This window comes from Corythoichthys intestinalis, chromosome 13, assembly GCF_030265065.1.
Source record: "Corythoichthys intestinalis isolate RoL2023-P3 chromosome 13, ASM3026506v1, whole genome shotgun sequence".
NCBI classification, from domain to species: Eukaryota; Metazoa; Chordata; class Actinopteri; order Syngnathiformes; family Syngnathidae; genus Corythoichthys; species Corythoichthys intestinalis.
This window is the reverse complement of record NC_080407.1, coordinates 52,485,142-52,501,859: the sequence shown is the minus strand read 5'-3', so window position 1 is coordinate 52,501,859 and position 16,718 is coordinate 52,485,142. Positions and strand designations below refer to the sequence as shown.

Sequence of the window (16,718 nt, the reverse complement as noted above, 5' to 3'; positions counted from 1 at the left end):
CAAGAGTGTGAAAGAAGAGGAAGATGAGCACTATCAAGTGAGCGTTCAGCAACAGAAAAGGAGTAATTTAACTTCAAAATAAAATATTTAATGGTTAAATCCATAAGGTTAGTGTGACCCGGCTTTTATTTAAGCGTGATGAGTTGTATGCTAGCTTAAACTACGAGTAAAATAAAGTGATTAACTCTTAATTAACTCCAATTGAGTCGGTTTAGGGACTTTTTTCCCCCTTTTATACTGAAAAGTTAAAGGAAATATGTTGTTATTAATGCAAACTTTTTTTCCACAGTCCGATTTTAAGGCAGCCGTCAGATGCGTCAAGCTGAAGATAAGTTTACGGTCAACATTTTGGACCTTTTTTTTTGGATTCCGGACGGGACCACCTAGTGGTCGTTTGGGTGTTTTAATTTCTTTTGGTCCATGCTATTTTGCCGTTATCGCTTTTTTCACGGACAGTCAGCGGAAGTGAGAGAAGTGGGGAAGTTGTGGGGGATGTAGGGTTGGGGCGGGGGGGAGAAAAAGAACAACAAACTCAATATTTTTTTTTTTTGTTGCTGTCAAGTTCAAGTCAAATTTGGGCCGGGGTCATGGACACCCACATTAAGGAGGGACAACTTTATGTACAGCACCAAAAGTTTGGCAAGGTAATTATTTACTGTTTTTATCGTAGCTAAATGTTTAAAAATAAAGCGAAAATTCTTAGTCATGAGCTGTCAATATTGGGCGATGCTATTTGACGTTGATAGGCGTCCAATATTTCACACGAGTTTATCACAAGTAGACGTCCAATCCAAAGGCGTAGGTTTGGTAGGGACGATATGGCACATAACCTGAATGTAAACTTTTTGCTGGGGACGGGACATTCATAATCATCAATTTAAACTAAATCTGTATTGATTTATACTAACTTTTATGTTAATTGGTTTAGCCAACACTGTTCAATTCAAACCTTTGTTTTCAAAAACTGCTGAAGAAACATTTTAAAAACTTCCAGAAAAAATGTCCGGATGTTATGAGCAAATTTATTTGAACATAACTTAAATTACACAATAAATACAAGCTTGTTAATCATCTCGTAACTATCCAGGAATTAAAAAAGAAAATAAACATTTGTCTTAAGTTGTCTACTTAGATTAAATATAACTGAAATACCGTAATTTTCGGACTATAGGCTGCTACTTTTTTCCTTCATTTTGAATCATGCGGCTTATTTGTTGCTTTATTTGGGTTAATAGGTAACACTTTATTTGACAGCGGCGTCATTAGACTGTCATAATTATGACATGACACTATAATGGGCATTGTTGAATGCATATGACCGATATCATTTTGTTTCATTCGGCAAATTATGTCACTAACTCCATTTATGTCCAGCTCGGATCTTTTACATCCATTCAAAAGTGAGATCATTTGCCGGATAACACTAAATGAAATCTCTTTTAGTATTCATTAATGCTCATGATAGTGTCATGTCATGATAATGATAGTTTAATGACAGTCTTATGGTGCCACTGTCAAATTAAGTGTTACCAAATACCATAAATTAATGAAACAACTGGCACAGTAAATAAAGAAATAATTAGCACAGGACATGAATTTTGATTCTTATTTACATCTATAGCGCTGTATTGCATGCTAGGAGGCATGTTGGACAGCAACAAGTGTTGACAGCAGGTGGCAGCAGAGGTTGACTGTCTCCCCCAAAGGAGCAGTGATGGCCAAATGAAGCTTCTTGACAGTCGTATGACAGTCGTATGATGCCACTGTCAAATAAAGTGTTACCGGTTAATAACTTTTGGTGTAAATATCCCAGAATACAGTGATGACAGCTGCGGTTTATGAACAAATGCCATTTTCGTGCCAAATTTGGTGGGTAGCGGCTTATAGTCAGGTGCGCCCTTTAGTGCAAAAATTACGGTAACTTATTTGTCAGGGAATAACAAAAAATAAATAAAAATGGAGCTGTCCTTCAGGTAAAATACTACTGCCACAAGCACGGCCAAACTCAACCCAAAACAAAAAGAAAGCTCCTTTGTAAGATGCTTTAAGACCACATAAATAAAATAAAAAGTAAAACTGGGCAAAGGGGGGCTAACCTCGGTTCACTACATTTCTCACAGTTAATTTAACGTTAACAGTAGGAAACATATACAGGAGGACACAGGAGCAGATTCCTACTCGAGTTTTGCAGGTTAGCAAGTTCACAAAATTTAATGTTATGCTAACTCTGATGCAGGACGGACTTTCAGTAGTGAAATTAGTGGTGTGTTCCCCACTTCCACAACATTGATGTATTCTTACATTTCTTAAAGTGGCTCCTGCTGGCTGAAATAAACTTCTAATATCCCTAATATGTAATGTGTATTGGGTCAATTCATCAGCCAATGTGCGTTTAGGAGGAAAATATGGACATGGAGGAGTTACATGTAAGTCTAAACTAGGGTTGTTCCGATCATGTTTTTTCGCTCCCGATCCGATCGTTTTAGTTTGAGTATCTGCCGATCCCGATATTTCCCGATCCGATTGCTTTTTTTTTTTGCTCCCGATTCAATTCCAATCATTCCCGATAATTTTTCCCGATCATATACATTTTGGCAATGCGTTAAGAAAAAAAATGAATAAAACTCGGACCAATATATACATTCAACATACAGTACATAAGTACTGTATTTGTTTATTATGACAATAAATCCTCAAGATGGCATTTACATTATTAACATTCTTTCTGTGAGAGGGATCCACGGTTAGAAAGACTTGTACTTCTTAAAGGATAAATGTGACTTTGTATATTGTGACTAAATTAGGGCTGCAGCTATCGATTATTTTAGTAGTTGATTAATCGATTAACTAGTTAATTCGAATAATGGAGTAATCGGATAAGGACCATAAAAAATTAAAATACCTGAGCTGGGCCTCAAACAGTAATAAAAAAATTTAAAAAGGAGGATCTTTGTATAATAAAAGAATAACTGGCTGACTTACATAGCAAAAGTCCGCTAGCTTAAATGCTATAAAATGCAAACTTTTTTTTTTTTTTTTTTTTTTACAATGTCCTTAACAAATGGTTCAGATACATATTCCCAACTAAAAAACCTAAATATACCTATAAACTAAATTACGAATGCATTGTTAAAAACATTAGCTCAAACAAAAAAATAGCTTATGTTGGTCTTAACAGGGAGCAGCGGGATTCAGCAATGTAAAATGAGGGAGACTAGAGGGCAGTATATCCACCCAAATCAATAAAACTAACACACTAACACCTTCAAAATAAACCATTACAACGCCACCTTAATTAAACGAATACTCGCAGCAGGAAAATTTAATTTGAATCTTTTTTTTCTAATCGAATACTCGAGGTAATCGATTAATCGTTGCAGCACTAGACTAAATATTGCCATCTAGTGTATTTGTTGAGCTTTCAGTAAATGATACTGTAGCCATTTAACTGTTCTGCCCAAATGCATGATGGGAAGTGCAACCATGACTGTGCGTAGTGGTACCAATTGATATATCTTCTCTGCGTTGGGAAGTAACATAAGGTGTTAAGAAAAAGATCAACCACTACCATTCTTCCCCACATTGCGTCCCACGATATTTCTAATTGTTGAGGGATGGATTTTAAGGCTTTAGCCAATTAAAAAGAAGCGCCAAAAACTGCCAAAATTCCCTCTACTCATTTTACGCTGTCTGTTAGCTCTATATATAGGTAGAACGGCGCCATTATAGATTGAACGCGACAATGCGTGAGTGGGTCGTGCAGCGCATGCGTTAATTGCATTACATATTTTAACGTGATTAATTTTTAAAAATTAATTACCGCCGTTAACGCGATAAATTTGATAGCCCTACTTTAAGCCAAAACTAAAGACTCTGGATGAATGTAAGACATTTTGTCTGTAACGTTAAATACAATTGGAAAACGATTTAATTTAAAAAAATATATGTATTAAAAAAAGGCATGTCCGATATTTTTTTGCCGATTCCGATACTTTGAAAATGACGTGATCGGACATCTTTAGTCAAACATAATGAACAAAAATTCACACTGAAGTCATTATATAACGCAAATAAGGTTGCTTAAAAGTTGGTTAGGACAATTTGAGCATCCTGAAAAGGTGGTAGTGTTTTGTCCCTACCGTCCCTATGCAAACCTACACCTTTGGTCCAATCCATTTGAAGTGGGAGGGTTGGCAGCCAACACTGAATTGATTAAAAAAATACATAGTTGCAGCTGGCCTTGTGGTGAGCTAAATTTAGTGAGCTGCACAAACACGCAAGACGTGTTTTTATTTATAACCTTCTTCACCTTTGTACTTAGTACTTTACACCTTCTGCATTTTATCAGGAAATGATGCCATTGAGACAGGAAGCTTGTTTTCAGACAGATCACCCTCTAAACCCCACGCAAGCTCCAAAAAAAAAGGGTCTTTGTCTCTCTTGCGCGCTCTTTTCTGGTCATATGACAGTGACCGACAGAATGTTTTGACCTTGCTTCCTGCCGAAATTGATATTCATAGTTGTAAGAATGTGTTCTTTTTTAATACATTGTTATAGTGCGCTGATGGAAACATTTTTTAGTTTCTGTTTCTAACTTTTTCCTGTTACTCATTTCCTGTTTTCTGCTCATTTTTCCATGTGCCAGATGAACGCTTCTTCAGATATTAGAACAGAACAGAGGTGTGACAATATATCGAAATGGTGATCAGTGAGGAGCAGAAGTATTTTCACCCCTTGTGATTTTGCAAGTTCACCCACTAAGAAAATAGGTAGAGGTATGAAATTTCAATCATACAACGGTATGATAAAGTATCTGAACCTCTTGGAATTTTTCCACATTTCTGCATAAAATCACCATCAAATGTGAACTGATCTTTGTCAAAATCACACAGATGAAAAAACAGTGTCTGCTTTAACTAAAACCACACAAACATTTATCGGTTTTCATATTTTAATGAGGATAGTATGCAAACAATGAAATAAGTAGGTGAACCATCACATTTAATATTTTGTGCAGTAATAACTTCAACCAGACGCTTCCTTTAGCTGCATATCAGTCTGGCATATTGATCAGGACTAATCTTGGCCCATTCTTCTCTACAAAACTGCTGTAGTTCAGTCAGATTCATGGAATGTCTGGCATGAATTGCTGTCTTTGGGTCATGCCACAGCATCTCAATGGGGTTCAAGTCTGGACTTTGACTTGGCCACTCCACAACATGTATTTTGTTCTTCTGAAATCATTCTGAAGTTCATTTACTTCTTTGTTTTGGATCATTGTCTTGTTCCAGCGTCCATCCTCTTTTTAGCTTCAACTGTCTGACAGATGGCCTCAGGCTTTCCTGCAAAACATCCTGATAACCTTTTGAATTCATTCTTCCATTAATGATTGCGAGTTGTACAGGCCCCGAGGCTGCAAAACAGCCCCAAATCACATACCTGTCAACCCGAGGCCATTGGCAATCTTACAAATAGTGACGTATGCCCTTACAAGTTGGTGACTAATCTTACAACGTCGTATTTAGCGAGCAATATGAAACAAAAATAAAACTCCGTTTTTAAAATAATATGAATTTATTGGTAATATTTTAACATATAACCTGGTGCAATCAATATCTTCAGCTACATCATGATTACTAAAATTTAACAGTTTGTTGTAATTGTATGTAGCACTTTTGGCAATTTCTATCATGTCTTTTGATGGCTGCACTTCATCTCGCAATTCAGTTTGACTTGAAGGTAGTTCGTTAGTGTGTCCAATTATAAATTAACAAGGTCAATTGATAAAAATTAACTTACTGATGCAATCTTTGAGTCAGGGAACATTTGTTTAGCTAATTCTGGGAAGTGATTAGCAATAGTTGCGGGCAAATTGTTTGTTCGGCAGAATAAAATCTCCGTTTTCGTCACTTTTCATTCTGCAGACTTCATTTTTATGACCAGTGTTGTTAATCTTACTTTTAAAAAGAAATTAATTACAGTTACAACTTACTTCTCCCAAAAAGTTAAGTTAGTAACTCAGTTACCTGAATGTAAGAGTAATTAGTTTCTTGGCAAAGTAACTTGTGTTACCTTTCATGCTTTTTTTTTTTAACCCCCCCCCCCAAAAAAACCCCCCAAAACAAAACAAAAAAAAACATACTAACCTTTGCTATGTTTGGAAGTCATTTAATGTTGTGAATCAACTGTTAAAGTTGTTAAAATTGCTCCTGTTTTTGCATTAGTTCCTGTTGAAATTCGCCCTCCTGGCCAAGACTCACTCGGGAACAGCGACAGCCAAAACAAGTGCTGCTTGGCCGACGCTGCCCCCGCGCGCGCCAACCGGGAAGGCAGAACTTCCCGCGTTCTCTCTGACATTAACCCTTTGTACTGACTTCATGTTCCAAAAGTTTGAAAAAGACTCGCCGAAAGCAGGTTGACAATTTATTCGTCGACAATGGTAAAAACAAGGCAAAAACAGACGACGGAGGGACAATGCATGTTTCAACATGTTTCCAAACAGCAAAAATCTGTGTTATCTCAGTGTCCAGTCTTTTTAAAGTCTTTGCTGAAGCGGGCCGGGTCAAAGGTGTGTCCGAAGGTGTGTCTGGGCGTTGCTTTTGGGTCTTCCCCTCTGTGGCCGGTTTTGGGCGGCTTAGGTTCGTGCGCGGATGGGACGCCCGCTATCAACTTTGTTGTCCGGGCTGGCTTGTACTTGTTTTAGGACAAACCGCTTTGTCCTTGGAGTTTGCCGGGAGAGCTGATTGCAAGAGTTGGTGCGTCAATCTTGTTCGTGACGCATGCGTTGGGCTTCTGTGATAAGACGGCATTGTGTATCTCTTCTATTTCTTCTCATTAAACTATGGTGTGCTATTTATTTTATTTTAGTAGTGCAGTCCTACCGTAAATATGAAAATGATACTATTTCTTGATTAATTATATATTACGTGTGTTAGAGTAATGCAAACAGTTAGACGGTGCCTATGAGAACCTGTACCATATGTATGTGTTAGACCATATATGGTCCTTCTGGTCCTCACTGTACTGTAGATCCAATCCGTTAGACGAGGGAGCAGAAGTTCGGAAAGAGCTTGGTTTAGGGTTCCCATCCTTAGAACAGGTTTTAGCTAAAGGACATGTAGAATGTTGAAAAAAAAAAACAAGAATTAAAAATATTTGGCAATGGCTTCTAATTTTGTTGTTGTTTTCCCTTTAGAAATGGAAAAAGAACTGGTTCGTCCTTTACCCGGCCAGTCAAAACGGCATCGCCCGCCTTGAGTTTTTTGATTCATCCGGGTCGGCAGGTGTGGGCAATAGCTCGGGTGCGAATTCCAATGAGAAGACCAGAAAGCTAGACAAGAAGATTATCCGCTTGTCCGAGTGCATTTCCATCCTGCCGGCGCTGACTGAGAACTGTCCCAAAGACAACATGGCGGCGTTTTGCGTGGAGACCAACGACAAGATCCACGTCTTTGCTGCCGAGAAGAACGCCGCCAAGGAGTGGATGGATACCATGTGTGATATTGCATTCCAGGTATCCTTTTTTTCTTCGGCTTCTCAGGCCTTTAGCTAGCAAAGAATTCACAAAGGCAGCATTGGTTGTCCGCGACAGGGTGGAAGTGGCGCAAATGGGGAGTCAGATGGGGGAGCACAAGACCTGATGATGTCAGAGAATCTCATCTACTACTCCCGAGAGCAGAGTGAGTACACGACGGAAGCTTAAAAATGTAACACGGAGACTGATTTCTAAACAATATATCCTTAGCAAATGAGTTCTGGGTGAGCGTTCAGAGAACAGAGGCTTCGGAGCGCTGCGGCCTGGCCGGCAACTACTGGCTGAAAGCCGAAAGCGACGTCCTCATCTTGAAAGAGCCCAAAACGAAGCGGGACGTCCTCGTCTGGCCGTACAAGCTGTTGAGGAGATACGGGCGAGATCGGGTGAGTGCCAGAAGTCTTCCTCTGTTTCACTGTGTTGCTGTCTATGAGGAAATTGTGTTTGAAAGTGCAGAGTTGACAGGATGGAAAGATTGCAAGGTGTCAGAAAAACAATTTTGTGAGAATGTCATGTTGTGGTGACAAGAGCGAAGTAATGGTAAGAAGAAGGAAGCAGTGACCTGCAAAATATAATTGGTAGAACTTGACTTTTCACTTTAACCATACGCAGAGAATACGTATTATTAGGGCCTGAGCACCAAATGGTGTGAAGACCTATTGTAATGGAAATGATTCATATGACCAGGACAGACACCCCAAATGTCCCCAAATGACCTGATATGACCAGGACACGCACGACCACCAAATAACCGGATATGACTAGGACATGCTCCCAAATTGTCCCCAAATGATCTGATATGACCAGGAAACGCCCCCAAATGACCTGATATGACCATGACATGCCTCCCAAATGTCCCGAAATGACCTGATATGACTAGGACACACCCTGAAATTGTCCCCAAATGACCTGATATGACCAGGAGACGCCCCCCAAATGTCCCCAAATGACCTGATATGACCAGGACATGACCTCCAAATGTCCTCAAATGACCTGATATGACCAGGACATGCCCCCAACATGTCCCCAAATGACCTGATATGACCAGACATGCCCTCCAAATGTCCCCAAATTAACTAATACGACCATGACAAATGTCCCTAAATGACCTGATTTGACTAGGACACGCCCCAAAATGTCCACAAATCAACAGGACGTGACCTGATATCAAGAGGACGTGTCCCCCAAATGGATATCAACAGGAAATGTCCCCCAAATGTTGCTAAATTAACAGTTAGTGACCTGATATCAACAGGATGTGTCCCCTAAATGTCTCCAAATGAACAGGAAGTGACCTGAAATCAACAGGACGTGTCCCCCCAAATGGATATCAACAAGACATGTCCCTAAAGTCACAGGAATCACCTAATATCAGTGACTTGATAGATCTGTATCTACCACAGCAAAGTCCTATTGTAATTTCTCCAGAAATTGCAGTTTCTAGTTATTATTATTATTATTGTTTTTAGGGGCGGATAAAAATGGACAATTTGGAGGCCTTAACTCACCAAAATTTGTACATACATGAGGCTTGGCATAAATTTCGATAATTTTGCGACCTTGCGAGAAAACGTGATAAATTGGCTCAGTGGCGCTCCCCTTTAAGTTTTTTTTAAAAAGGCCTCTCCTATTACGTTTTTCTAACGTAGAACCATGAAATTTGGGGAGTCAATATGTTGTGTAAAACGGCTCCAAAAAGTCTCTGCACCCATATTCCAAGCCTAACAGGAAATCGGATATTTTGGATTGAATGTGAAATTTATATCGAATTACAGGATACATATCTGAGACATTTGGACCTAGAAAGTTAGTTGGATCACCCTCAAAATTAGTGCGACTGTTCATGAGACATATGAGATCTAAAGTAATGAAAATGGTGAGTTTTAATTCACGGGATTGACCTGCGCAGGGTGCTAAAGTCGGACATTTGTTTTGAAGCAATGAAGCTTTACAGCCAATTGGTTCAAAGCTTCATTGTTCTTCATTAGGTCTTAGACCTTATCATGCCACTATCAAATAAAGTTTTACCGGTTAATATCTTTTGGTGTGAATATCCCATAATACAGTGAGCACAGCTGTGGCTTATAGTCCAGTACGGCATATCTATGAACAAATGCTATTTTCATGTCAAATTTGGTGGGTAGCGGCTTGTCGTCAGGTGCGCCTTATAGTCTGAAAAGTTCGGTATACAACATATCTGCGCCAAACTTCCCGTGCTTCTTGAGGGTCGTACCCTGAAGGGTCCTGTAGGGGTCATTTGCATCAACCCTACAGCGCCAACTAGTGGTAACAGAAAGTCACTCATTTAGTCATTGTAGTTACTCATTGTAGTTACAAGACCTTTTGTAATACTACAATTCAAGGCCCATGTCCACATGTCTCTGTCTGTTGCCGTGAAAACCCTTTTTTTCATGGACTTCGGCAGCTTATAGAGACACAAAATTTGGCACACTTGGTCAAATTGGCCTGATTAATTTTGGTTTTGAAGGAGGGCATGGCTGCACAGCTCAGTTGGGCCTCCTTTTTTGTGGGACCCTCTTCAATAGGGTTTTTTTTCCCTAGGTGTGTGAATGTATTTCTGATTCCCAAAAAATAAGAGGCGAGTTTCAAGTTTTACAGTTGTTTGGTTTTCATGCTAAATTGAAATCTTTTTATTTTCCTCCTCCAGGTGATGTTTTCCTTCGAGTCTGGCCGGCGCTGTGACTCAGGCCCCGGTAACTTCACCTTTGACACCAAACAAGGCAATGAGATCTTCACGCTAGTGGATCAGGCCATCAAGTCCCAAAAGGCCCTAGCTGAGGAGCGACCCCTCAGCTGCCCCATCTATTTTGACCCAGATTGCCCGCCGTCACTGCTGCACATACGCAATCCCGTGGCGCCCGGCAGCGGGGATAGCAGCAGTTGCGGCAGCTGGGAGGCCGACGGCGATTCTGGCGGAAGCAAACCGGGTTCTGCGGATGGCGTGCTCGGTAAGCGGGAAGGTTTAGATGGAGGAGGCGGGACGAGAGGGCAAGCGAGCAGCGGTGCGGAGAGACACAAAGGGAGAAGTTTACCAGAACTGCCGGGAATCCAGGGGTTCGCGAGCGGAGGGAACACGCCTCCGCGTTCTCCGAAAGGTCAGGGGAAGGGCAAAGGTACTTCCTCGGCCGACGATCGAGCCGCTCTTTATTCCGAGCCGGTGGACGCCATCCGTCTGCCCTCGCGTTTAGCCGACAGTCTCTATTCTGACCCCGTGGACAGTATCGGGTCCGCGCAGCCCGTGCCTCGCCTGCGCCCTACGGGTGACGAGTCCTCCGGAGGGGCGTCCCAAACAGAGCATCAGCTAGCAGGTAGCAATCCTAAGAAATCCCAGGATCTTTATTCACATGTGTATGACCACATAAGTCTGAAGCTGAGCCAGAAGACCAGCGCATTAAGTCTGAATGAGACAGGAGGCGGCGCGAGAAGCAGAGGCGCGAACAATAACAAGCGAACCATCGGCGAGGGAGGTCAATCCCCTCGTATTTCTTCTCAGGAGCACATTTACGACGAACCAGAAGGATGCGCCAAAGGAGTTCCGAACACGAGCAATTCAGCGGGGATGACTGTTTACAACGAAGCACGTTTGGAGCCTCAGGGCTCGAAGAAGCAAGAGGAAGCTGCTGCCCCGTCTGGACCGGAGGGAAACTACACCAACCCCTTTCAAGGAAAGTCGTCCGAGTTCCAAAAACAGCTTCCGACTCCGAGATGGCCCAAACCCGTCACCGCCCCCAAACCCAGCGGGCTGAATTTTACTCGGAAAGATCCCGTACCGTGGCCTCCGGGGAAACATTGCGAGCCTGTTGATAACACCAACAACAGCAACAACATTAGTGACAGAGACAGCGGAAGGGATGTGGAACTTTATAGCAAAGTCTCAAAACCTTCCAAATTATGGTCACATCAGTCCAAGCCGAAACCACTGAGCTCGCCTGATATTATCTATGATAACTTGGGAGATATTTGACAATGACCTTTATCGATTCTTTGCCATCAGGAAGCATGCAATGTGAAAGAAATGGACAGAACTGTGGTCGTTCAATGTTATTTGATTTTTTTTTGTCACTGTATCTACATAACTTTGAATTTCCTGCAATATGTTTATATGTAAGAAACAGCTGCGCTGTCTGTAAATATAGCTAACAATAAAGTATAGCTTGAAAAGACTCTGTTCTCCACTACCGATAAACAGACATTTTGTTCTGAGCTGAGTAAGTCTGACCTCATCCACAACTTCCCCTTTCTCTGCCACGCTGTTTTTTTTGTTTCGCTCTGTTTCCAACCACTTCATTACACCGTTAAGGCGTGAAGCAGCAGCTTTCTTCTCGTCTTCTTCCTCTCGCACACGTTCTTCGCCTTGATTAGAATTCAGACAAAAATGTGGAATGAGCATGAGCTGGGATGATGAGGAAGGGTCCACTAGCAGCCAAAAACAGCCTGTGAACAGGACAAAAAATATGGCAGACACTGACTCGATGAATGCTGGCAAGAGGGGACTGTATGTGTCAGTTGGCTTGCAAAACAGGGACAGACTGTTCCATTTGTTGCTCCAATCTTAAATCCACTTCGTCACTCTGCTTTTTATTTCCTCAAATGCTAGCGGAATGCTTTGAGAACAGCTTGAAGGATAGATAGATAGATTGGGGCAAATAAGTATTTAGTCAACCACTAATTGTGCAAGTTCTCCCACTTGAAAATATTAGAGAGGCCTGTAATTGTCAACATGGGTAAACCTCAACCATGAGAGACAATGTGGGAAAACCCACCCAGAAAATCACATTGTTTGATCTTTAAAGAATGTATTTGCAAATCATGGTGGAAAATAAGTATTTGGTCAATACCAAAAGTTCATCTCAATACTTTATTATGCACCCTTTGTTGGCAATAACTGAGGCCAAACATTTTCTGTAACTCTTCACAAGCTTTTCACACACTCTTGCTGGTATTTTGGCCCATTCTTCCATGCAGATCTCCTCTAGAGCAGTGATGTTTTGGGGCTGTCGTTGGGCAACACGAACTTTCAACTCCCTCCACAGATTTTCTATGGGGTTGAGATCTGGAGGACCTTGAAATGCTTCTTACGAAGCCACTCCTTAGTTGCCCTGGCTGTTTGTTTGGGATCATTGTCATGCTGAAAAGACCAAGCCACGTCTCATCTTCAATGCCCTTGCTGATGGAAGGAGATTGTCAAGTTCAAAAATAGATTCTTAGGTAGACATTCGTAAAATTACCCAAAAATAAGGAGAGAAGACACTCAGTTTTCTTGGCCAAGGAGAGCAAAGAGGAACTAGATAGAGAAATGCTAGATTACGCTGTACAGTCACCAAAATGTATCTAGCCCCCCCCCCCTTTGCTCTCTCTTTTATTTGTCCTGACACAGAAAGGGTGCCACCCTAAAGGGAGTGGGAAAGCAAGCTGGAGACACCCATGTGATTTTGGTTGGCTATGTGTGAGCAAACTAAATACACGTGTGTAAGCAAGGGCACAGGTAAAGTGGTCAGAATGACCCAGACACTTCAGTTATTCAACACTGCGGCCATGGAAGATGTCCTCGAATGGAAAATTGTCCTCGAAAGTCTAGACGTAAGATGCTGACGATGTCCTAGAAGGTCTAGTTACGCAATGTTGCGGCCATGAAGCAAGGCAGTTGTCACCCCGACCCTCTTTACTCTTTGTAACACTTAAACATTATACTACACCCTAGTATAGCAAGCAATAATCATTTACTGGTTATATCAATAAGAAAAAATATGGCAATATGTATTATGCACAAGCAAATATTCAATCAATCAAGCAAATATTCAATCAACCCTCGATAATTAACTCAACAGAGATTTTCACTCAAAATCTCTCGATACATAGCCCCATTCATTCTTTTCTTTACATAGATATGTCGTCCTGGTCCCTTTGCAGAAAAACAGCCCCAAAGCATGATGTTTCCGTCCCCATGCTTCACAGTGGGTATGGTGTTCTTCGGATGCAATTCAGTATTCTTTCTCCTCCAAACATGAGAACCTGTGTTTCTACCAAAAAGTTCTGTTTTGGTTTCATCTAACCATAACACATTCTCCCAGTCCTCTTCTGGATCATCCAAATGCTCTCTAGCGAACCGCAGACGGGCCTGGACGTGTACTGGCTTCAGCAGGGGGACACGTCTGGCAGTGCAGGATTTGAGTCCCTGGCAGCGCATTGTGTTACTGATAATAGCCTTTGTTACTGTGGTCCCAGCTCTCTGTAGGTCATTCACAAGGTCCCCCCGTGTAGTTGTGGGATTTTTGCTCACCGTTCTTGTTATCATTTTGACGCCACGGGGTGAGATCTTGCATGGAGCCCCAGATCGAGGGAGATTATCAGTGGTCTTTTACGTCTTCCATTTTCTAATAATTGCTTCCACAGTTGATTTCTTTACACCAAGCGTTTTACTAATTGCAGATTCAGTCTTCCCAGCCTTTTGTCTCTGGTGTCCTTCGACAGCTCAACCCAAAACCCTTACCCTGGCCATAGTGGAGTTTGGAGTGTGACTGACTGAGATTGTGGACAGGTGTCTTTTATACCGATAATGTTAAAACAGGTGCCTTTAATACAGGTAACGAGTGGAGCCTCGTTAGACCTCGTTAGAAGGAGTTAGACCTCTTTGACAGCCAGAAATCTTGCTTGTTTGTAGGTGACCAAATACCTATTTTCCACTCTAATTTGGAAATCTTTAAAAATCAAACAATGTGATTTTCTTTTTTTTTTTTCACATTCTGTCTCTCATGGTTGAGGTTTACCCATGTTGACAATTACAGGCCTCTCTAGTATTTTCAAGTAGGGGAACTTGCACAATTGGTGGTTGACTAAATACTTATTTGCCCCACTGTATGGCGGAAAACACAGACAAGACTGAAAAAGCAATGTATTTTTTTTTGTTACTCTCGCATTTTCCCCGATGTTAGATGATAAATAATCGATCTAAACAAAGAAAATTAGAAAAACGTATGAAAGGGTAAATATATGAAAAAGACTCCTTGATGTCTGCGATTTCTGCATCGCGACACTTGCTATATTACCATGTTTCACCCATAAAATCCTAATAAAATCCATCTGTGGCCATTCACAGCTGTGTCTTGACACTCGGTGATACATGCTACATGGAGTTTTTTGATCGAAACAAGGTAAGTACGCAATATTTCGTTAAAGTCATGGCGTCTGTAATTCTGCTCTTGCCTCCAGATAGGGTTTTGCTGTTTAAAAAAAAAGTTAAAAAAAAATAAAAATAAAAAAAGCCCTCCTGTTCAAAAATTCTCTTCCCCCAGAAAATTGAGATTTTAAGCTTTACAATGTTGTATCACACATGCATATAGGACAATTTTGAAATTTGGCCAAATTGGGAGTCTCAGAGCAGAACTTCAAGTCACCCAGGGCCGGCCCAGCCTATACGCAGATTATGCAGCTGCTTAGGGCCCCTGACCACTAGGGCCCCCCCCAATCTGGCAATTGTTTAATTTATATTCTATTTTGTTTACTACAGTTTGCTTGACTTTGTGAGTTTTGATACTTGATTACAAGCTTAAAAAAATAAAAGTTCTTCCTTCTTTTTTTCCCTCTTTTAGAAAAAGGTTTGGCGCCATCTACTGTAAGTACTGACAATCATTTGGGGTGAAAAGTTTGAAGTATGCAGTGCAACAAAATCTGATTAATATACAAAATATGGACGTATGGGTTGGATTGCATGTATGGGTTTCACAGTACACTGTGACGAAATGGTGGGCCAAAAATATGGGCCCCTTTGCATTATTTTGCTTAGGGCCCCCAAATGACCTGGGCCGCCCCTGAAGTCACCTGAGTGTTTTCCGCCATATATATAATATATATATATGTGTGTGTGTGTAGAGAAAAACGAGTGCTCAATTACTTCCTACTTGAATAGCTTTCCGGCGATGACGTAATCACAAAAAATAAAATAAAAAAGGAGCATAACATTGAGAGGTGGATGCGTACCCAGCCCATCTGCACCGGAGTCACGCACACAAAAGAAATAGTCAATCTGCTACTTACAATGTTGGTGTATCTTGGTAAATTTGTCTGATCGACACCAGCTGAAGACCTCAGTCTTCACTTTAAATATATATGATAAATATAACCTCCAAACGTGCAACAGGCAAGACATCAGTGATCGAACGGTTAACGCTTGTACTTTTCAACCCTTTTCCAAGCGAGCATTTATATTGCTAAATGCAACCGTTAGAGAGACTCGGACCCGTTTCGCCTGAATCACAGGTAAAACCTCACGCCGTTCACCGTAACGTTGGATCGCTGGCAGGGTTCTTGCTCATATTCATAAAGGTATGCGGGAGCTGACCAGGTCGACTATGGGATACAAGTACTGGAGTTGGGTGTTCATGACTGGATGCAACACCTCAAAATGACCACAAGACGGCAGCACTTTCATATATATCTGGTAAATAGAGTAGCATGAGTTAACACTTGACCAGGGGTCTGCAACCCTGGTCCTCGAGAGCCGCTATTCAGCTTGTTTTCCATGGGGCTGTTGTAAAAAAATTGGATTTGATTTAATTTGACGTATGTATGTATAAACGTATGTATATACAGGATGCCCATAAAGTCTCTTTACCATTTCAAAAATTTATTAAAAATGCAATTGATTAGATATTTTATCCAGATTTGTTCTATTGTATTCAAAGTTTATTGAAGTGTTTAATACACTTCTACATGGGCACCATTAGTTGCACGAAGCACATCAAGACGGTACTCGATTTCTTGCCATGTTCGCTGTAGCATAGCCTCATCAATTGTGGCAATGGCATCAGTAATCCTTTGCTTGAGGTCAGTAATGTCCCTTATCTTTGTTCGATACACGATATCTTTACCTCAGCCCAGGCCATTTGGGGGCCCTAAGCAAAATAATGCCAAGGGGCCCATATTTTTGGCCCACCATTTCGTTACAGTGTACGGTGAAACTCATACATGCAATACAACCCATACATCCATATTTTGTCTATTAATCTGATTTTTCGTTTCTCTGCTCCAGAAGGATAAATTCTCTTCGACATATTCGTTCAAGCAAGTCTGAGCACCAATCATCGCAAAGCAGGTTCAACGTCACTCCCCAGGTTGCCAGATTGGGGGCCCCCTATTGGTCAAGGGCCCTAAGCAGCTGCACAGTCTG

The 16,718-nt window shown here is 41.2% G+C and overlaps 1 protein-coding gene across 1 annotated transcript; it reads left to right on the top strand.

The window, feature by feature from the left end:
* The first annotated feature begins 294 nt into the window (after positions 1 to 294).
* Positions 295 to 16,435, top strand: dok1b (docking protein 1b). The gene is made up of 5 exons (XM_057856381.1): positions 295 to 644; positions 7,196 to 7,513; positions 7,592 to 7,679; positions 7,745 to 7,917; positions 10,200 to 16,435. Exons 1-5 carry the CDS (start codon positions 588 to 590, stop codon positions 11,514 to 11,516), a joined length of 1,953 nt encoding a protein of 650 aa, XP_057712364.1. The 5' UTR covers positions 295 to 587; the 3' UTR covers positions 11,517 to 16,435.
* The last annotated feature ends 283 nt before the right edge of the window (positions 16,436 to 16,718 follow it).

Coding starts and splice junctions, on each gene's coding strand:
- dok1b (XM_057856381.1), top strand. CDS start 588: ATGGACACCCACATTAAGGAGGGACAACTTTATGTACAGCACCAAAAG. Junction 7,680..7,744: donor CTACTACTCCCGAGAGCAGA/GTGAGTACACGA, acceptor ATATATCCTTAG/CAAATGAGTTCTGGGTGAGC. Junction 7,918..10,199: donor GGAGATACGGGCGAGATCGG/GTGAGTGCCAGA, acceptor TTCCTCCTCCAG/GTGATGTTTTCCTTCGAGTC.